General features: G+C 41.0%; 1 protein-coding gene across 3 annotated transcripts in view; it reads right to left on the bottom strand.

Moving 5' to 3' along the window:
- ERCC6 (ERCC excision repair 6, chromatin remodeling factor) overlaps window positions 1-6,934 on the bottom strand; it is a 43,051-nt gene extending 36,117 nt beyond the window's left edge. Inside the window, exons 1-4 of one of the 3 annotated variants that reach the window (XM_054636874.2) lie at window positions 6,753-6,934; window positions 5,537-5,970; window positions 3,007-3,127; window positions 1,010-1,118 (exon numbers count right to left, since the gene is read on the bottom strand). In XM_054636874.2, the coding sequence (XP_054492849.2) occupies window positions 1,010-1,118; window positions 3,007-3,127; window positions 5,537-5,967 (661 nt within the window). In that variant the 5' untranslated portion in view covers window positions 5,968-5,970; window positions 6,753-6,934. The other 2 variants (XM_054636875.2, XM_054636873.2) reach the window with 2 other exon arrangements.
- Window positions 6,935-20,839: the final 13,905 nt, after the last annotated feature.

The following is a 20,839-nucleotide window of genomic DNA, read 5'->3' as shown; positions in this document are numbered from 1 at the left end:
AAGTCTATAAGGACTGCCAGCACAGCTTTAAATGTCACATTTTAAAGCACTGTATCTATCATATGTTTAATGAGTAATGACAGTGCACCAGGCATGAAAACCCCTCCATCTCCACCCCTTCCTACTGGAACTGCTCCATTTCCTCTGTTGGGCTCCATTCACTTCTTAGTTACATTTCAACACACTGGGTGCCTGAGTTTTGCTGCATGAGCCCTCCAAAGAAAATAGGATTTAATATGCTTTTCTACTGAGCAAAGTTAACTGAGGCTTTGACTCCTTTAAGTGTTGTTGAATCAGGAGAGAAGCATGAGCTGTACAAGATGGGAATCTACTCCAGCCACATGTGCAAGGGCCAAACAGCACAAAGAGTTTTTTCACCTGTGCAAATAATAATATAACCCACAGGTGATGCACAGATACAAATGGGACCCAAACTTGCCCTGCAGAATACTGCAGCTTATTGACTGTGGCCAAGCTTAGCTTGCAGAGAGCAGGGAGGAAGAACACCTAGCAAAACACTGAGGCAACATATATTCTGGAAGAAAACTTACTTTTAATTTTAAAAATCGCACTGCAGCCTGAGAAGAAGAGCACCTCCCTCTTCCATTTCTAGTGATACTTCCCAACAGAAAGAAAAACCAATTTTGTTAATGCTGATTGATAGCATCCAGCATATAAAATGTAATTCAATCATGATGTTAGTCATCTTTATCAAATTAGCTGTGAAAAAAAATGTTAGGATTTCCAATTTATTAAGCCCAATACTCTAATGTGCCTCAGCCATCCCTACACAGCTGAACACAGATTAACATCCATTTTTTAAAACTTCCCACATGAATATACCAAGATTTGCAAATCTGCAGGTGTACAGAATAAGTGTTCTTAACTCTCTTTGAACGCCAACCACTGAAATTTATTTCCTTACTGGCAAAAACCTTACAAAATAGCTTCAAACAGAAAAAAGGCATTACAAAGTAGAACAGAACTTTCAGCCTTTTCCTACACATACCTTCATCTTCCTCATATTCACCCTCATTTGCTTCATCAGCAAACTCTGTTAAACCAAGTATTCCTTGAAGACGTTTTTGTTTTGCTTTTATCTTCTTCAGCTGTTGCTCCTTCAACAAGAATGATGTAATTTAATTTTTAGTATGCTTTATAAATTTGCTAACCTTTTAAACAACACTTAAATCAAGATATTTGCAGCAGTTTCAAGCAGAATCTCATATTCAAATATTTACAGTATCACATGTGAGAAAAAAAGTGCAAAAAAAGCATCACCATAATACCGCAGGGCTCCAACCCACAGGAGACACAATTTTGATTATCTTTCCATATGTGTACAGTAAGATCAGGTTGTTTACACACACAAAATTCATGTACACACACATTTCTTAAGGCTATTTTATGTGTTGATTCTAGTGAAGGAAGCCCATCAAAGCAGATTGCTGAGATGCAGAGAGCACCAAGAGATTGGCGTATGATTGCAAGATTGAGTTCACAATTACCAAGCCACAGATAAGAGCTGTAAGATTTACTAAGATTTATTCATCATCCCAGAAGTTTTGGAATGTTTTGTTACAAAAGAACTGAAATTGTAAATCAGTCCAACATCCTGATAGGTGTTTGTACATGGTTAGTTCAGGAGTGGTCACGGTTAATTTAAGAGCAAAAAATAAAAAGTGAAATGACTTCAAAAGATCAACGTTACAGTTCATGTAAGAAATATAGTTTATTACTGCTACAAAAATAATTCTTAGCTAATAATGCTTCTGTTATACCTGTTTTCTGACTGTAATGTCTTGAACAGTGTATCTAGTTGTGATAGTATGACTCCTTGATGTTGCTAGCTTTCCTTTGTGAAACAAACCATTCCAACCAATGAAACAAAGAGGCAGGCAACGTAACCTTCACATTTGTAACTCCATGGCACATACTTCAGTAAAAATCAAATCCATTGCAAAATTCAGGTTATTAGGACCACTTTTATGGCTTAGGATTTTCAAAAGATTTTTTTTCTTACTTCCCCTGCAACTAACACGTGTGCAAATCTCTTCAAGCAGTATGAAAACATGCAGAATAGTGATCATTCTTTAACAGGAAGTCTGGTTTAATGCATTTCTTCCTACTATTTCCAGCTACTTTTTTCTAGTCCTTTGCCTGCTTCTTCTAGTCCTTTACACTGCTCTGTACTAGCCCATCACTTTCTTAATTGGCTAAATTATAAGCACTGTATTATCCAGGTTTCTGAAATTATCAAGGTTAAAAAACTGCAAGTGAATAAGTCAGTGGCAAATGACCTAAGACTGGCCTTCTGAGGGCAAAGGACAGTAAGTTTCACAGTCATGTTTATCATTAGAGAAAGTAATAGAGTGAACTTCCAGCAGAAAATGAGCTGATCAAGGTGCTATATTCCTGAGTAGTAGAAGTTTCTCTTTTTTCAAATCTCTTTCCTATTCACATCTGTAAAGGTCTATTGCTGACAATACCCTGATGCCAGCTGGATTGCTTTACAACTCTCTTAACTCTCTGCTCTGCCAGAAAAAAGCTGTAGCAGTTTCTGACAAAGCAATGAGTTAATGGGGCTCACAGAGAGAAACCATGTGTACTGACAAGATACAGATAATGAAAGAGGGTTAAGGAAAAGAACACAGGGAAGGAATAACCATGAGACCTGAGATTTAGTTAAACTACTGAATCATGCCCTAACAAGGCTCGGTCAGTTCTCCAAATATTACTATGAGGGTTTTAATTAAATTAATGCAAATCAATCTTCTGAACTGGAAGACTGGAACTTCAGTTTTATATCTTGTTCCAAAACTCAGATTAAAAAAAAATTCAGCACTTTACATTCTTTAAATTAGTATGAAACCATCTCAAAGGAAAGGAACAGCAATTCTAGATTGACTCTGAACTATATAATTAAGAATTATATAACAAAAGCCAAACCTTAAGACAAAGTACAAACTCAGTATTGTTAACAGGAAATTACTGTAATCCAATTACCTTGTTATATTTTTGCCGTTTCACAGAATCTAGTTTTCTGTTAATATTTTTGTTGTCAGCAGCTTGAGGTGAAAGTTCCTCAATAATTTTATTTATATGTCTCAGAGATGTTGAACATGATCTGAAAAAAATAATAAGATTGCAATCAATTCGTAAATTTCAGAAAGAAAAAAAGCACACTCTCAATTCTGACAATTTAAGAATTTCAGGAGATTTCATATAAGACTTAAAAAGGTCTAAAGGCAAGGTTCTGAATAAGCATAATATATTTAAACAACACTGGAAAGACTAACACTTAAAGTTGTACATCATAAAATATTTTTAAACTAAATTTTGGTAATAGTAAAATTGCACAAGAATGTGAACTGATAACCATTGTAGTATTTAGTACTCAAAAGTTACAAGTGTGATGATGAGAAGCAAGAGTGGTTATTTTCATTATTCAAGGTAAACAAAAGAACCCAAAAATTGAAATGGTTTTAATGGTTTGATACCATTATATAAGGAAACCTGTATTTTTTACCTTTCATGCAAAAAGTAGATTACAAGACAAAAATGCAATTCCATGAGAAGACTAGTTCAAAGAATTAAGAGCACATCAACATTAAACTTCTCCTACCCACGCACTCTCATTTTTCATGTTTCCATATAAAATATGAAATTCAAGTAGAACTACATGCTACAACCTAATATGTTTCTGCTGTTGAATTCGTTTGCAAGGAAGAAGGAAGTGTCCCACCATCAAAAGCAAGAAACCTAGGTTTATTAATTCATATATCAGAATACTTCGTAAGGATATACAAATGAGAATCTCCAGGCATTATGAAAAAAGTCAAAGACAACTGATGACAAGACCTGCAAAGCAGCCATTATTCCCCCTGTATGCAAAGATAAGCAGTAAGGAGCTCTCCTCTGTTGCCAGGGAGGAAATTTTTGGGCCACGTTTACTTCCAGCTCTAGTCTGAATTCTACCACTGTTATCCTTCCTAGGAGATATATTCTACCAGCAATTACTGCCATCCTCACTTTTCCATTCTCTTTTAACATTTTTGAACCATCCCCTTTATTTCTCACTCTCCAGTTGTGCTGCTTGCAGTACGCCATCCTCCTGCACATCTCCTAATTTTGGCTCTTGCTTCCCTGACCCTGGAGTCTCTTGACACTCTCTTCTTCCACAAAACTTTAATTAACAGGACTTGGTAATTTACACAGGATTTAACTTCAAACATTTTTAGTCTCATTTTTCTGCTTAAATTTGTGTGTATATTATAGAATAATGCAGCTTCTACCATGAACTTTGTGCAAACTACTCAAAAAAACTTCTTGCTTGATTTTTTCTCTAGTCATGCATTCACTGTGCTACAGGATTTTAAGCAATTATATTACCCTTTACTCATGTCTGTTTTATTAGTCCCTCTGCTCAAAGTCAGCTACACCTGTTAATTTTATCAAAATTCAACTTTCAGATTCTCACATTACATTTTATGCAGACAAGATTCTGCAAATCTGCATAAACCATTTGCATTCCCTCATGTAAACCTTGTTTTACGACTTGGAGGGAAAGGTGAAAATAGAGGGATAAGAAAAATCATAGGATGCTTCTGAAAGAAAATCAGGAAAACATAAACTAATTAACAGTGCTGTGCATCACTCTTCAATAACCACATACTCTAATTGTAATGGTCATGCTGCTCCATTCTTACTCTCAGTAACACCTTACTCATGTTCTTCTGCTCCACAACACTGGAAATTAAATTTCAGTGCTGCAAAATTATTTAACTTCACATCTCCACACCCAAGATAGAAAATTAATGAAGTACATATAATTGAGACCTACAGCACTCTTGAGCACTAAAAAAAAAACCACTAATGCAATACAGTGAAACATTCACAGGTAGAATAATTCACCTGCAATAGTTCACATGGTAACTCTACAATGAGACAGGAAACAGAAAGGGAGATCAAAATTTGAAAGATTACTGGGTCCTATTCCTCAAAGTCTTCTACTATCAATAGTATCAATGTTACTTAAGCATTTGGTTCCTTTAAGGTATCATTAAGCACTTCTTACAAACACTTGTGATAAGGTTGTTTTGGCTCTAGGACATTCATGAGATGGAGTCATCAAAGTTACAGAAGGAATGTAACTCAAAGCAGGTGACCCCACAAAACATACAGAATTGAGGAACTGACACTTCTTCTGACTGTAACTTTGAATAACAGAGTATAATGCCATTCTCCACTGCCCAGAAAACAGATGCATCTTGGTGAGGTAGGAGACAAAGCAGAAAAAGGAGGTGCACTCTACCCTGCTGTCTTGATGCATGACTAGATTAGTCAAATAAGAGCAATGAAGCATTGTCTCATGTGAAAAATATTTTCTTCATTTTTAAAAGGTGACTCCAAAGAGTATGTGTGATCAAGCGCATTCAAAACATCTTTTCCTCTTTAAGATTTTAAAAACAGGAGACACCAAGTCCCATTAGATTGTCAGTAGCAGAAAAAAACAGTAAGAAAAAATACAATTTACCTCAAATCCTCCAGTACTGACTCATACTCTTTTGATGCATTAGCTATTTTTGCTGCTTTAGTCGCTTCATTAATTGCATTATCTACTTGCTGAAGAACTCCTTGCTCCAACACATCCTGGTCGTAGACATCAACTCCTAAATCTTTGAGCTCAGCAGCATGTGCACTACATGAGACAGACTGAATCTGCTGCCTGTTGATCTGTAAAAGGGGATGTCCTCTTCTGGGCACCTCCAAAGGAACAGCCATGGAAGTGGAAGCCTGGCAGTCAGAGTTGGGAACTCCAGTACCGTTACCCACACCATTGTCACAAATGCCATTTTCCTGTTCAGCTCCCAAGTCCTCATCAATATGCAGGCAATCATTGCTTGAAGTAGTGGCAGACTCTGGTTCTTGGATACTGTCTGGGGGGTGACTCTTGTGTGTTGGCATCCTCTGCTCAAAGGCAACAAAGAAGAAGGACATTATCATAAGAACATGAACACATAAAAAGCTCCTCATGAAGACTGTGCCCCCCCCAAAGGGTAAGCAAACCAATAAACATGTTTATAAGAAATTCTTGTTTCAAAACACCTGGTAGTCTACTTCTCCATCAGTCCTTCCTGCAGAGGCATCTCCACACCAACTTTCACAATCAAAAGAGTGACCTGAACCTCTCAGAGAAAACTATGTTTAACCCCCTGGAAGACACTGATATGAAGACAAATAAGACAATGTGTAAAAATTACTACTTCAGAGAGTGAACTCAGTCTTGTATGTAAACGGTCATGCTCCAGAAGACTGTGACATAACAAAAACATGTACAACTTAATATACACAAACCCAAAAAATACAACTTTTGGAAACAGGTTAAGGCTTGCTATTAAAAGCACCAGTGAGGGTAGTAGGCCATAAGCTTTAGTTTGAATTCAAACTTTTAAGTGGAGCATACAGCACCTAATTTCTCAGGAAATCAATGCTAGACTGACTTACTAAGGCAAGCCTGGAGCTGGTAGGGTTCAGCACCCTCTCCTAGCACGGCAGCCCATGGATCTCAGTCCCACCTCACGGTTTCCTGCGACCCGCGGGGAACACGCCCGCACAGGCCTTGGTCCTGCATTCAGGCCTTGGTCCTGCATTCAGGCAGCAGGTACCGCACCACGCCCGGCCCGCGGGGCCCCGGGGCTCTGCCCCGCCTGCACCAAGCGGGGCTGGGGCAGACGCGGTGCTTCACCCACCTCTGTGTGCGAGCGAGCGCTGGACAAAGCGCGGCCGGGACTGTCAGGCGCGGGGCTCCGGCTGCCGCCGGGCTGTGCCCGAGCCGCGCCCCGCAGCGCAGCGGGAGCGGCACCGCCGGGCCGGGCCGGGCCGGGCCGCACTGCTCCACCGGCACGGCTCCGGTTCCGGTTCCGGCACCGCGCCTGCGCCTGGGCGGCACCGAGCCGCGCCGCGCGTCACTTCCGCAGCGGCGGGGACAGCGCGGGGACAGCGCGAGGGTTGCGCGGGCGGTCCCGGTCCCGTTAGGGCCTCCGGAGCTGAGCTGGTGACGGGAGCAGAAATGAATTCTGTCCCGCGGGTCCCACCGCTTCCTCTGCCTGTTTACCCCTTCTTCTGCCTCCCCATTTAACCTCGTGAAACTCCCGCATCCAGCTCCCCCTCCTTCGGGCAGCAGAACTGAGTTTACTGCTGGCAGCCTTGGTCCAGCTGTGAGAGCGTAAAAGTTTAGCAGAACACATGTGTTAATAAATACTTCCCAAACATGTTGATGGCTTTTTTCCGGCTTATTCTGAACTACAGTTTCAGGTCCTTGACGTTCCTTCTTTTCCGTTAATTTATTACTGCCTTGTAATGTCTATGAGTCTCAGGAAAACATAGAATGGGTTTTCTAATACCTTTAAGACCTGGACCTGAAAGGTCTTCATGCAAATAAAGCAGTGCTACTTTGATAAAGTCTTCTTTGTTTCCTTTGCTCTGAAATACACTGTTACTGCAAATATCCTTTAGTATTTGCTGACTACAATGAGGAAACTTCTAAATCTTCATTGCCGTGTTCTAAACAGAAGGAATGATGCTCTGTAACCACTGAAACAATTTAAAATGTGAAGTGCAAAGTCTTTCAGCAGGCTGAGACAGGCAGCAACCAGGGACATGTAAGGACAGAGCAATGTCAAGCTGCTGTCAAAACTAAACTATGGCACAGAGGGGTAGGCTCAGTTTTCCAGAAACTGATTACTGAAGGTCAAAAGATAAGTTTTCCTGGAAGCAGAAAAAAGGGCTTTGTATTATTAGCTAGGAGAGAAGTTTTCAAATGACAGGCTGCTTTTTTCCTAAAGGAGGAAATGGAAGGTTTTCCTACATGTTAGCAGACTTCTATGGGTTAAGAGATCACTAATGTCAGAGATGGTCACTACTAAGATGGGAAGAAGGGCTATAATCCAACATTAAATATTATTGCATCAAAGCAGGTGCTTGCAAAACAAATCAGTTATATGCTGTATCCTGACTCCAGGATCTCAGGCAGAGCTTGCTGATAAAGATCCCTATTGTCCTCTGGTTATAAGGGCATATATGGGACTGAAAATGGCCTTCCTGGGAGTGTTCTGAAACCATGATGTAAAAATGTGGGAGTTCCTTTCAGGAGCTATCAATGACATCTGTCCATGAAGCACCACGGACTCTGGGAATAAACTCTGTCAGTAAAAAGCAAATTGTACAATGAGTCTGGGCAAACTGGGTCAGGCTCACAGGCTGTGTGCATGGAGGCTGTTTGGCTGGAGTCTGCTGAACCACATCCTCCAGCAGCTGAAAATCTCTGTGGCTCCATTAAAGTCAGAGCAGGGAGAGATCCCACAGGCCTTTAAAGCTTGCTCTGTGGTGGTCCATCCGTGGTGCATGTGCAACACTGTGTCTATCTTTAACTTTTCAACCTCAACAGTTTCACCCAAGCAGAGGAGATCTGTCCTTGCCCTCTGTTTTCAGCTTCACCTATTGCCTGGAATGGTCTATTATAAAGGCTGTAAAAGTACAAAATCTGGATTATATACAGAATGTCTTTGAAGTTATATTTTCAGTGCAGTCATTTTCACATAGAAAATTAATTTCTAATGAACCAAAAGTTCAGTTCTGGTTTTGGCTACATATTTTCACATGTATGTGTACACGTTTATGTTTTGCTGAAGTATTTAATTGCATTTATGTTCATTTTGTTTTCCTTTTTTTTTATTTTTCTATGTATAAATAACTGCTTGCTACAGTGCAGCTACTCTGCTAAACCATTGGCAGTGTGGTTTCATGGGCAGGACAAGTTCTGCTTGTTTGATTAGTTTTTTAAATGTTGTAACATAGACACAGTCTTCACCCCCCCTGTATGCAAGCATTAGTGATGACAACTGTTGCTGGAGCTGGTTTTGGCAAGTTTTGATATGCAGATATTAGGCTCTTTTACTTGAACTAGCAAGACTGGGAAGTTAAACTGTGTCTTCCCTTACTATCAGCCTTGTGGGGTTTCTGGGAAGGATCCTGGCAGACCATGTGAAACAGCAGCTCAGGGCTCAGCTGCTGGATCTGGAGGGATGTGGAAAAACTCAGACCCCAAGGAAGCTCAAATAGAATAACAACTTGGAAAGGAAGCAGTTTGTTTCTGTGACTCTGAATTGGGTAATGAAAAATTAGGTTCTGTAAATTATGGTCAGTGATTAGAGGGGAAGGCGCAGTGATTTAATTTTTAGTCTGTGATTTTTTCAGTTTCCTGCTCTGAAGTTATCCCTGTAACTATGATAAACACATCCCAGGGATGCACCCAGTATAACCAGTAACAGCCTACTGTGTCTAGGTGCTGGTTCTTAGCAGGAGATGATCCTCTCAAGCCCTTGGTGCTGGACAGCCTGGTTGTGCTGTTAGGGGTGTGACCTGCTGCCAGCTGGCCAAATCTTCATCTTGCTTCTCAAGTAGGCCTTTCCTCCACAGAGTTTGGTATGTATTTTGCCAAACTGGAGGCTAAGGAAGGACTTTGTGATAGAATACATTTATGGATTTTGTTCTGAGGAAATGATGTATGTGGGCTATGACTGATCACAATGGAGTGAGCACACAGAAAGGCTTGGATTGACTAAGCTAAGAAACGGCTAATCCAAACCAGTACATTTTCAGAGTTAAGTGACTGTGGGATTTGAACATCCTTGAGCTCTCATCACACCAGAGTTTACATTCATTAAGGTGACCTGAGATGGCTGAGCCTCAGGCATGTGACTGCCACTTTTCTTTGTGGAGCAGTCCCAGTGGATGCAGTGCTTTGCAAAATATTTAAAGATGTTCCTTTGTCCCAAAGTACTTAGGCCTAACATTTTCATTTATTCATAGAGCTTAAGCCCAGACAGGACCATTAGATCATTCTTTCTGACCTCCTGTGTGACTAAAAATACTCAGTACCTTCTACATCAGGCCTGAGTATTGGAGACAAGGTGGCACAGATGGCTTGCCAGAATATCACATTTTGATTTAAATTCACTAAACAGTAGGAAATCCACTACATGACTTGGTAGATTGTTCCAGGGCTGATCCTTCTAGCTATCTTTCATGCAGCCCGAAACACACTAGCTTTAAAAAAAAAAAAGTCACGTGCTTAAAAGAGAGCCTGGTCTGTTTAACACAGAGGAAGGAAAGACTTCAATGTAATTTTAGAATAAGCCACAACTTCGTAAAATCTTGAGGTTGAATTTCAGAAAAATAAACTTTCCCTTACCTGCTTAGACTTCTGAAATGGCATGGACACCAGAGGTTTCACCTAAAATTTCCCTAAGCAATTATGTGTTTCCCTGTGCTATAGCTGTTCCTAGAAATACTGCTTTTGTGGCTGAACTGATCAGCTGGCTACACTTGCCCTGCCTGAGGCCAACTTAGAAGCCAAAAATCCCAGCACTATTTTGGAGGGGTCAGTTAGTCAGGTATGGAGTGTCCTAGTGCCCACAGGCAGCACTGTTCTGCTGAAGAAACAGATGGCAGTACCAGATTTTAATGCATATCAGTTTAGCTTCTCTGTTTTTCAGTCTTTTCCTGATGAAGCATCAGCTGTGGGTCTGAGCCAACACCCTAGGAGATTTCTGTGCTGGTGGTGAAAATGCTATACACTGAGGCACACTGATACTTTTAAAACAAAATGCTAAAACTGTGAAGTTGTGATGAAAATAGATAATAAATGATTTAAAGGCTGCATTGCTTCTCAGGAGGGCACAGAATTGCCGGCAGCATTGGCAGAAATGGGAATTCCATCCACAGTAGTAAAGCATCTGTATCTCTTTGTACCAACGAGTTCAGTGGCAAGTATCTCTCAGAGCCATGGCAGTGTAATAAAGCTAATATATCAACCTAAGAGAGATGCTAAGCTCTTTGAAAATAATTGTGTAGTTGGCAAGCAATAACTGCTACTCTTTATATTGCAGAGAAATAATTCTTTTTTTCTTCCCTCACTCTCCCTGCTGTGGTGCATTTAAGAAATTAAATGCAGAAATCTACTCCTAATGCACTACTAGGTTGGAAAACTAATGACTGCAAATGGGAACAAATTCCAGAAGTGAAGGTTTCTCCCACTGCTTTTCTGTGGTTAGATTGCTCACCTTTTTTATTTCCAACAAATAATGCCAGACACCAGCTCACATATAAGGAAGTTCTTGATAGTACTAATCTTTTAGGAAAGCTCCCTGTTTGTGGTTATTTGGGCTGTATTTTTCTCCAAAGGAATTAGAAAGTGACTTTCTAGGTGAAGGCCTTTTTCTGAGCTTGCAGCCAGATCATTGCTTCTCGTGTGTCTTTGCTACATATCTTTCATAGGTGTGTGTGCACAACGTTTTTTAAGGCCCTGTATAAAAACGAGAAATAAATTATAGAAGTTTTAAGAACTGAGTAAAGCAGGTAATAGGCTGTTGGCATCAATCTTCTGCAGGCAAAGAAGGAAGACAAACCTGGATGTTTATTGTCTTTTCAAACCAGCCTTTCACATATTGCATACTTTGTAGTTGTTCACTGAAAAGCTTAGGACAAGGCTCTGGCTCTTGCACCCCAGAACCAGGATCTTCTACTGCAGCCAAGGGCTGCTGCTTTCCACCTGCTGTCCTCTTGTGTAGGTCTCCTTGCAATGACTACTAACACCTGTGATGCTCCCCAGAGCTCCCTGGCAGTCCTGCACAACCTGTGTTTGAACTGTCGATGGTGCCAGGAAGAGAAGCATAATAAATATTTGAGTACTTGAAAATCTTTCACCTCCTCAAAAGCTGGGCTGTCAGAGACCCGGTGGTGGCCACCTGCTGGCTTTAACACTAGAGGGAGGCATCGCCTAAAAGAAATCACAAAATCTTCCAAACCAGCACGATTTAGAACGATTTATATGTCTTGGAAGGGAACAAAACACTGATTTCTTTTTAAAGCCTCTGTTTTTATTGGAATACATTATGGGAGGCCCATTTGTTGCTGAGAACGCTCTTGGCCAGAGTGAAACCCAACCCTCCTGATGAGGTGGGCAGATCCAGCCTGCACTGCTGTGCTTTGTCTTAGCCGGGCTCTCCTGGGACAGCACTTTGCTCCAGGCCTGGAGGTACTGCAGCCTCTATAAATAGCCCATCGCTGAATTGTTGTGTGAGCAATTTCAATGGGTAAAGAATTGTGCCAAAGGATAAAGAATTGTGTTGTTTTAGTTCAGATTGACACACTCAAACTGATTTTGCTGTCTGGCCTCAGTTTGTACTCAGGGCAGAGGTCAGGAAGATGAAATGTTGGTGCCTCACTCTGTATTCATTTCTCCCCTAATTTCAAGACTATAAGCAAAATAATAGGGATTGACTTAATTGTCGTGGCTATGTAGGAATGGTTGCTGTTCCCTGAAGAGGTTTTTCCTCTCCCTCTTTATTAGCTTGTCCTGTTGCAGCATGGATCCTGTGCCATAGAAATGGTAGTGGTAGTGCACAGCTCCCTGATTCATGATAGACTTCAGTGCCTGTAAACTGCATTTTTCTACATTGCACAAAAAGACCACAGAAGAATGGAAATAGTTCTTTGTGGGCTCCACAGCAGTTGGCAGCGACTCAGAGTTGTATAGAGCATATATTATACTGAGCAGAGAGCTAAGAAGGAAAGTAAGGTAAAAGAAAGGGCCCAGGAGCTCTGTGTATCCTCCCCAAATCTTTCAGTGAGTCCTGTTCAGTGGAGATGCTTTTGTATGCTCCTAGAATTTTGTCTGCCTTGACTCAGTTGGTGAGCACAACTACACCTAACAGGCAAAGGTGGAAAAAGTGGTCTGAAGCAGTCTTTTCCAACAGGTGGGAGGGAGTGAAACACTGCTGAAGGAGCAAGAGAGGCAGAGCTGAAATGTGCAGGTGGAGACAGATACAAATGTGAAAAGGAGATGTGTAGATGGGGACCAGAGAGGAAGCAACAGATATGAAGAGTGAGGGAAGGCCTGTTTTGAAATCTGGGGACCAGAATTAATTGCTGAGCAGGACACTGCACTGAGATATCTGGGTGGCTGCTTTGAATGAACTTAAATCTTTGCATTTTTAGGTGTAGCACACATGCTGAGGAGTTCAGATGGTCAAAGATCACTGAGATGGAGGTCTTGAGAGACAGGTCTATTGCCAGAAGGAGCTCAGAAGACACTTCAGTGGCTGACAGGAATTTAAAAGAATAATAAAATGTGTAAATCACACCTGTAAAGACTCCGTTTATAGTTACTTAAGTTGTTCCATGAATTTATCCTTTCACAAGTTCCAGGCAGTGCCTCTTGTCCTTTTTTGGCAACACTGAAAGTGTCCTGAGTCTCTGCTGGAGTAGGACTTGGTACTCTGTTCCTGTTACATCATGCTGCTCCATCTCAGCCCTAGACTGTTTCTAATAAAGACACATTCACAATGTCTGTCTGAAGTTTCATTCTGTGGAATCCCTTGGATACCTCATCATCTGTGTTCCTCACCAAAGGCCTTGAGATATGGTTTGTTAAACAGCTAAAAGAAAATTGCATTGTGAAAGCTGCTGATGTAGTTCCCTTTGCCTTTCAGAATATAATCCAGCAGATTTGTACTTATTATAGCAGATCCCTGTTTAGAGCAAGGAAGATTTCTCAAGGTGCCGTTTAAAACTTCCTGGTTTGTGCTGCAAATTGTTAATCAGTCCATGACAGCATAAATAAAATTAGAGGGTTTAATTAAAACTAATGAATGAGTGAATGGAGAATACACAGCATGTTTCACTTGTAGTGCACTGGTGCTGTGAATAATTAAAATGTCACAGAGTAGGAGATGTCTTAGTAAAATTGTTGGAGCTGCAAAAATAGAGGCGCCCAGACCTTGGTAGTTCAGGAATGTTTTGCTCTTTAAATTGTTGAAATACATTTATATAAGTTAGGGGAAAACAAAAATATATATGCAACTCTGGTTTTTATTAGGGTGGAGTCAAAGTTGGAAGCTTGGTGCCAAACAAACCCTACTGCCTTTTGGATAGGTTTGCATGTCTCCAAAGATCTAACTGTGTTCATACCATATTAATCCTACCACCATATCACCCAGGGGATTAGTTTCCTCTTTTGACTCATCTGTGGCTCTATTCTCGCAAAGTAAACTTATTATTATAGGCTATTATATTGTTGTTACTTGTTAATGTTCCATCTACTCAAATCACAAACATTCTTTTGATTTAAACGCAAACCTGAACCACAGGCTGAGCTGGATTTGCCTCTGGCTCAGGTTTGGTTTATATGACATGGTCTGATACTAGGCCAAGAAAATAATTTTAACTGGACTGTTTTAAATAGATCCGGGGGCACGAGGTGAGAATTAGAAAGGTTGAATCAGAAGAAGCTGATCAGACCATCATAAAGCTTGGGATTACATACTAGACCCTGAGTATAAATTCTCAGAATAGTATGAAAAAATCTTTCATCTTTCTGCTGTGCAGTGGCTTGCTGTTGCCCATGGTATGATGTGCTTTGCCACCTCTCTGTGACTTATTCTGAGGTTGGTGCTCTCCTTCACATTCTGGACTTTTCCCCAGATCTATTCTGCTGACCCTGTGACATCTTCTGAGGCAAGGAGTCTGTTGGAGCATGAAATAGGATCTGGATAAATGTTCTGGCTGCTGACATTGCTGATGAAATAGTAATGCCCTTGCAGCCTGCTTTCTGTGTCAGAATGACCCAAGGTGAGCATCAGTGAGGGACCTTACTCAGTGCAGGGGTTTCACTGTGTGTGTTGGGAGGTTTAAAAAGTACCATGCTTCCATCAAATGCCTCTAGAGGCTGTGATCTAATGGTAGGCAGTACTAGATGCAAGCTAGACTGGGGGGAAAAGATAAAAATCATCCATGAGGTATCTATACCGTTGTATGATCCTAGCTCTGTATCATGAATTGTCTTATGATGGCTAAATAAATATAGAGAATTTCCATCAATTAAACCTGGTAGGTCAAGACGATAAGAACAGTGCAAGCTTCCAAGTGGCACTATGGAAGTGTCTTCCACGTCTGGACTGGGTATGCAAAGCCTCACCACTAACAATATACACAATATATTCCCTCTCAATGCTTGGCTGCAGAAGATCAGACCAGATTATGACAATGGTTCCCCTGAGCCTTAAACATTTATAAAGGAAGAAGTAGACTTTGCTAGGAACTCAAATGATTTCCTAATGTTATATGAAGTATCATTTAAAAGTATGGCATGACTCTAACCTGTTCACCATTGCCTTAATGCTTTGGCATTGGGAGTCATATGGAAAAAGGAGTCTTAAAAATCAGAAGAAAAGATTTTGAAGAATATGGTGGGTTTTTTACTTAAAAGTTTTCTTTTCCCATATATGTTTTGGGCTATTTTGGTCTAAAATTCAAATATTTTGGAAGCAGAGCATTGAGTGACTAAGAAAGAACATAATTCTCCCTGCATATCACTTTGTGTTTGAGTTGAGGGAAATTGCACTAAAGAAAATGTGGGCCTTTCAATTATGCTCTAAATCCCAAATATCTGTACATTGTCAAAGCAGACTAGAATTTATTTTATGGCTCAGGCTATAGCATTAAGAGCCTTGGTTACTTGGTTTAAAAAAATAAAAATTAATAACCAACAATTTGAGTTAATTAGGTATGCTCAATTCCTCTCATAAATTATACTGATTTATGTGAGTTCTTCAACTTTAATGGTTACATTAATAACTCACTACAAATTAACAATAATCACAAGTGCAATTGAGAAAATATCTTCCCACTGGTTACTTTAAGATTCAGTTTCAATTAAAGTGTTTGGTACTCTTTTTCAATCAACCAGAGCTTGGATCCTGCTCCTGGTGACATCACTGTAAATCTGGGGTGAGGTTTTTATAAGGTTAATGGCATTACTCCAGATTTACATAGATCTTGCCAAAAGCAAAATAGAGTCTATCAACTAAAGCATTCCCTTATCTTCAAAGGGAATTGGTTTCATCTGTAATAAAATATCTCAGGGCAGCCTAGGCTAAGCCTTGTTATTTGGCTTCACTGAGCTGCTTTGTGTGAATGAACTTTTTTATATTTGAGTCTAAAAGGTTGAAATCCATAAGCAACCTTACCTAGACTACACCAGGGCAGATCCAGGCTCTGCAGAGCCTCTACTAAGATGCTTTTCATTATGACAATATGAAGTTAGGGTTGCAAAATTTGTTGGGCTGTTCAGAGGAACACACGTAAAAACTTGTATTTCCTAAATTCCAGAGGCTGACAAATATGATCAGAATGTAGCTAGAAACAGGCAGACATGAGTTGTTTGAGACCCTGTCCATGCTGGTCTGTTTTTTGCAAGGGATAGTTCTAATTAGCTATATTCTCTTGCTGGTTATATCAAACAATTTTTTCTTCAAATATAGATCAATCAGTTACTTTATTGGTTTATTTTCTTAGTTCTCAAGTGCTCAAAAGGCAGAACTTTAGATCAAGATTCCTCAATGAATAGTCCTCTGTTTTTAACTTAGGGTTGTTGAGTTTAATGCTTGCTATGGTGTAGGGTGTACAGTGTATGCTTTTGGAAAGTAGGAGCTCTGGCTTGTATTTTTCCACATGGCTGGGCAGCAATACCCTTGTTTAAGTATCTACAAAAGGTATTGCTATGCTTTCCTTCAGGACACAGTAGGAACTGTAAGCCAATAAGTTCTGCATTAAAATAGATGTCCTTGCTCGATCTATTCAGTATGTTGGAACACTTCTTCCCCATTCCCATATCTTGCTGCAAGAATAAGACAAAAGTAGATCAAGAGTTGGTTCACTCCAAGTTTTTTTTTTTTTTTTTTCCTAGTAGAAGCCTTGCATCCTTTCCATGTATGGGGATGTTGGCATGGTGCAGCTTTTCTCTCACAGTCAGGTAGGATGTGTGACACTCCTGGAAATGTCAGTCTTGCTGTGTATCAGTGTCAGTGTAGGGAACATGATCCTCCCAGAACTGCTGGGTGAGGGTAGGTGCTGCACCATGCAGTGCACTGTCAGGCTGGAGAAAAGATGCTGGGAGTAGGCTGCTGGCACAACACAACCTTGTCAGTGTTCAGTCTGCTTTCCAGATGAGCAGGCTGAGGGAGCAGATCTAGGAACTCATAGCTCCTGCATCAGAAGGAAACTTGCAAGGATTTTTTTCAAGATATACATGAGCAACCATGGAATGAACAGGAGAGAGTTCCTTTGGTTTTGTAGGATCCACCTATCACTGTTAGGGAAACCTTGGTGTTCTCTGAATATTTTGGTTAAAGATGTGCTGGTTTACAGTCCTTCTCTCTGTAAAGTTGCTGGGAACAACATTCATTTATAACTGGAAATATTATGACAATGTCAAACCCCAAGATTTAGACTAAATATCAAAGAACTTAATGACAGCTAAATTTATTACAGTTAAGTCAGCTAAAGAAACATCAAAAGGCCTGTAACATGGGTTACATACAACCATGATTGCCCAAACCTGAGAGAATAACATGTGAGGAATAATCTTAGATTCTTGTTTAAAGAAAAAGATAAGTAGATAAAAGATAAAGAACAGTAAGGAAAGTGAAACACTGGGGCAGAGGTCCATAGGAGTTCAGATATCTCCATCCTTAATATGTAATTGGAATTGCCCTTGTTGCACCTCGTGTGTTGCTGCTCATAGTATTAATCTGATTTTAGACTGGTTATGCCAGCAGGCTGTGGAGTCATGCAGCTGTGAATCAACTCCAATAACTAGAGTAGGATCAATACCTAATTCTATAAAGAAATCCTCTTAAAAAGGGCATGAGACCAAAGCTGGAATTAATAGAGTCTTCCAGTGTACACCTCCAATTGCACATGAGAGAGTTGTCAGTATCCCTGATACAATTTACACTGCCTCAAAAACACAAACCTCAGCAAGTACAGAAAGTGAAAGCACTTTTGGAATGATCTGTGCTAGAGTGATTCCCTCCACAATAGGCCTAAGCTAACCCAAACTGATGTTTTTTATACAAATGATTATAAATAGAAGCCAAAATTTTGTCAGACCAATAGTGCAAACTTAACATATTGGCCCCTTGGTGTCATTTGAAGAAAATTAATGCAGGGGGCCAAAGAGACAGAGTCTGCAATATGTAATGCTCCAGAGACATAGCTGAGATTTTGTTCCTAGTGTAGCAGAAATAAATGCTCTTGGCAAGTCATAGGGGAGGAATAAGACATGCATAAGTAAGATTAATCAGTAAAGCCAGCATCTATCTCATGAGTCACATCTGACATCAAAAGGGCCAAGGTTGTTGCATGTAAATTTGTGCTACTACAGGAAAGGAAAATAACAAAGAATCTCTTGTGCAAATTGTGCTGTAGATTTGGATAGCTGGGAAGCACTAGAGAGAATGGGGGCAGGGGAAGGAGTGGGGGCTTCTCTTTCCTCTTTCAGTAGAAAACTAAGTGTGAAATCATGGCCAAATAAAATCACTGGCAGTGCTGCTGTGGCTTTTACAGGGTCAGGTCCTGCACATGGTTTGTCTGTACTGGGTTACAGTGGAAGGGCAGAATTTATCAGCCCTTTCTTAGGTAAACTCTCAGAAGGAATGACAACAAGCCAAAGAGCCTCTCTCTGCTGAAAATGCTAGATCTGTTAAATCAGAGGCAAGAGAATTTTTCCTCAGTGAAGGTCAAATAGACTTTTGTGAGCCACTATTGTGTGACTGAATAATGAGAGGCTGGGGAGAAAGAAGCAGAGTGTGGCTGAGTGTGCAGTTGTGGCCCCCAGGCTGCAGATTCCCAGCTCACCCTCCCTTCCCCTACTATGTGCAGAAGTGACCTGATGCAGAAGTGCCTCTTTTTGTGTGCTCTGTGAGCAGTTTGTGCTGCTTTGCCTCCCCTTGCAGCAAACCACCCTGCAAGCTGTCTGCCCTTTCTGCAAGGACAGGGAGGTGTGAGGGACAGAAAAGGGGTTTCTGCAGTATTGTTCTCTGTTTCACTCCTAGATTTCCTGGCAGTCAAACTTGGTGATGGACTAGACGTGTTTGTGCTCTGCATCAGGGACAACTCTCAACCAGGTCCAGAAGAAATCACAGCAGAACCAAAAGGCATTCTTTCAGCACATGAGACAGAGATGCCTAGTCTTGCTTTTCTTAAAGATTCTCTTGAATGGGACAGATACAAGGTCTTCATCTGTTTACTGCTTTTTTTCCTACTGGTTCCTTCACTTTCAGTTTACTGGGTCTTACTTTCAGAGCTTGGGGAAATTGTCACAAGCCACAGTCAATTAGATACAAGCCACCCTCACTGGTAATAAGAAAAGGGGCAATGCTTTCAGTCGATGGAAGGACTGCACTTCCTCCTGGAGAATCACATTTTGAGCTTCTGCCCGGATCATGCAGCTCAGTGGTGCTCCCACATGGGCCCAAGCCTTCAAGGCACAATCTGGCTCTATTGGTTTTGTGACAGTGGTTGTCTAGCCAGATTCCCCCAGGATTGAAATGAGAGACCTCCTGTGCTGAAAACACTTGGGTCTGTCCAGATTGAGCTAGAGTGGGCTCTGCCATTAAGGTTTGTAATGTCTCACATCCTTGGGGAAATGACTGCAGGGTTCAGGACATGGGTGAACAAAGGCTGGCCAAGCAGCTGAAGTGGCCACATGAGCATTAAGTGTTGGGGATGCTGGGCACCAGGGCAGCAGGGTGGGTGGATAGGGGTCCCTATTTCATTTATATGATATGTAAAGCACTTTGGAAGAACATTTGTTGCTGCAGTATCAAAACCAAGGTGTTAAGATGGACTTTTGTCTTGCTTTCTGTGATTACAATGCTGATCTGTTCCTCTCTGGCAGAGGGAAGTCTTAACACTTCAGCATATTTTCCCTTTTTGTTCAAATACATTTTTCACTTGCCAGTTTCCCCAGAACAGGAAAACAAAGTGGTACCCTAAGACAGTTTAGAGATCTACAACTGCACAGGCAAAATAGGATTCAGAGGAATAAAATCAGAAGGGGAAAGCTTGCACCATAAACTCATCATGTGAAACATTTCAAAAGGGTTTTGGATGCTGGTGCCAGTAAGGAAGAAACCATCACCCACATGGTCCTACAAGATGGGGAAGAGCTGGAAGTGCAGCAGGGCTGGCAGATGAGGCAGTGGCAGTGCCAGCAGGCTGAGCAGCCCCAGCCAGCTGGCCAGCCTGAGCCTGGGGCCTGCTCATGGTTTGGCTGTGGCAGAGTGCCAGGCCTGCTCCCTGCATGTGCATTTACAAGGAACCAGTGCCCAGTTTACTTGGATACAAGGGGATGCTTTGTGAGCCTGCACCCAAACAGGCATGAGATAGAGAGCTTTATAAAAGCAGCAATCCTTGAGGCGAGCTCTTGTGTGTGTGGGAGCTGTTGGTGTAGGAATGTGCTAGCTGTCTGCTGCTTACTCATTCATATTAAGTATTTTAAATAGAAAAAGCAGACAAGAGGGACTGGCTGCCAAATGCATTGCTAGATAAAAGATGTAAAGATGGAGTTAAAGGTGAGGTTATTTATTATCAGTCATCTAAAGGTTAAAATCACGCTGTAATTGGCCATGCAGTTCCAGGAACTTCTGAATACACGTTATATTGGCAAGACAGCCTGTCATGTTAAGAACATGCAGTTACAGCTTTTTTGTCTTCTAGTAATGAGGATGAAAACATGATAAATCTGGTAGGTCTGGATTGAAAAATCACCATCACCCAGCCCTGCCCTGCCAAGTTGTGAGAAGAAAGTCCCACTCCTATGGTTAACAAGTGGATTTGTGCGGTGAAGGGACCTGTTAGATACCCTGAAGTTTATTTCTTAGTCTTTGTAGAGCCACTCTGTGCTGCATGGAGGAACAAATGGATGAGTGTG

Source organism: Agelaius phoeniceus, chromosome 9 (genome assembly GCF_051311805.1).
Source record: "Agelaius phoeniceus isolate bAgePho1 chromosome 9, bAgePho1.hap1, whole genome shotgun sequence".
NCBI lineage: Eukaryota > Metazoa > Chordata > Aves > Passeriformes > Icteridae > Agelaius > Agelaius phoeniceus.
This window is presented reverse-complemented; position numbering and strand designations above follow the sequence as displayed.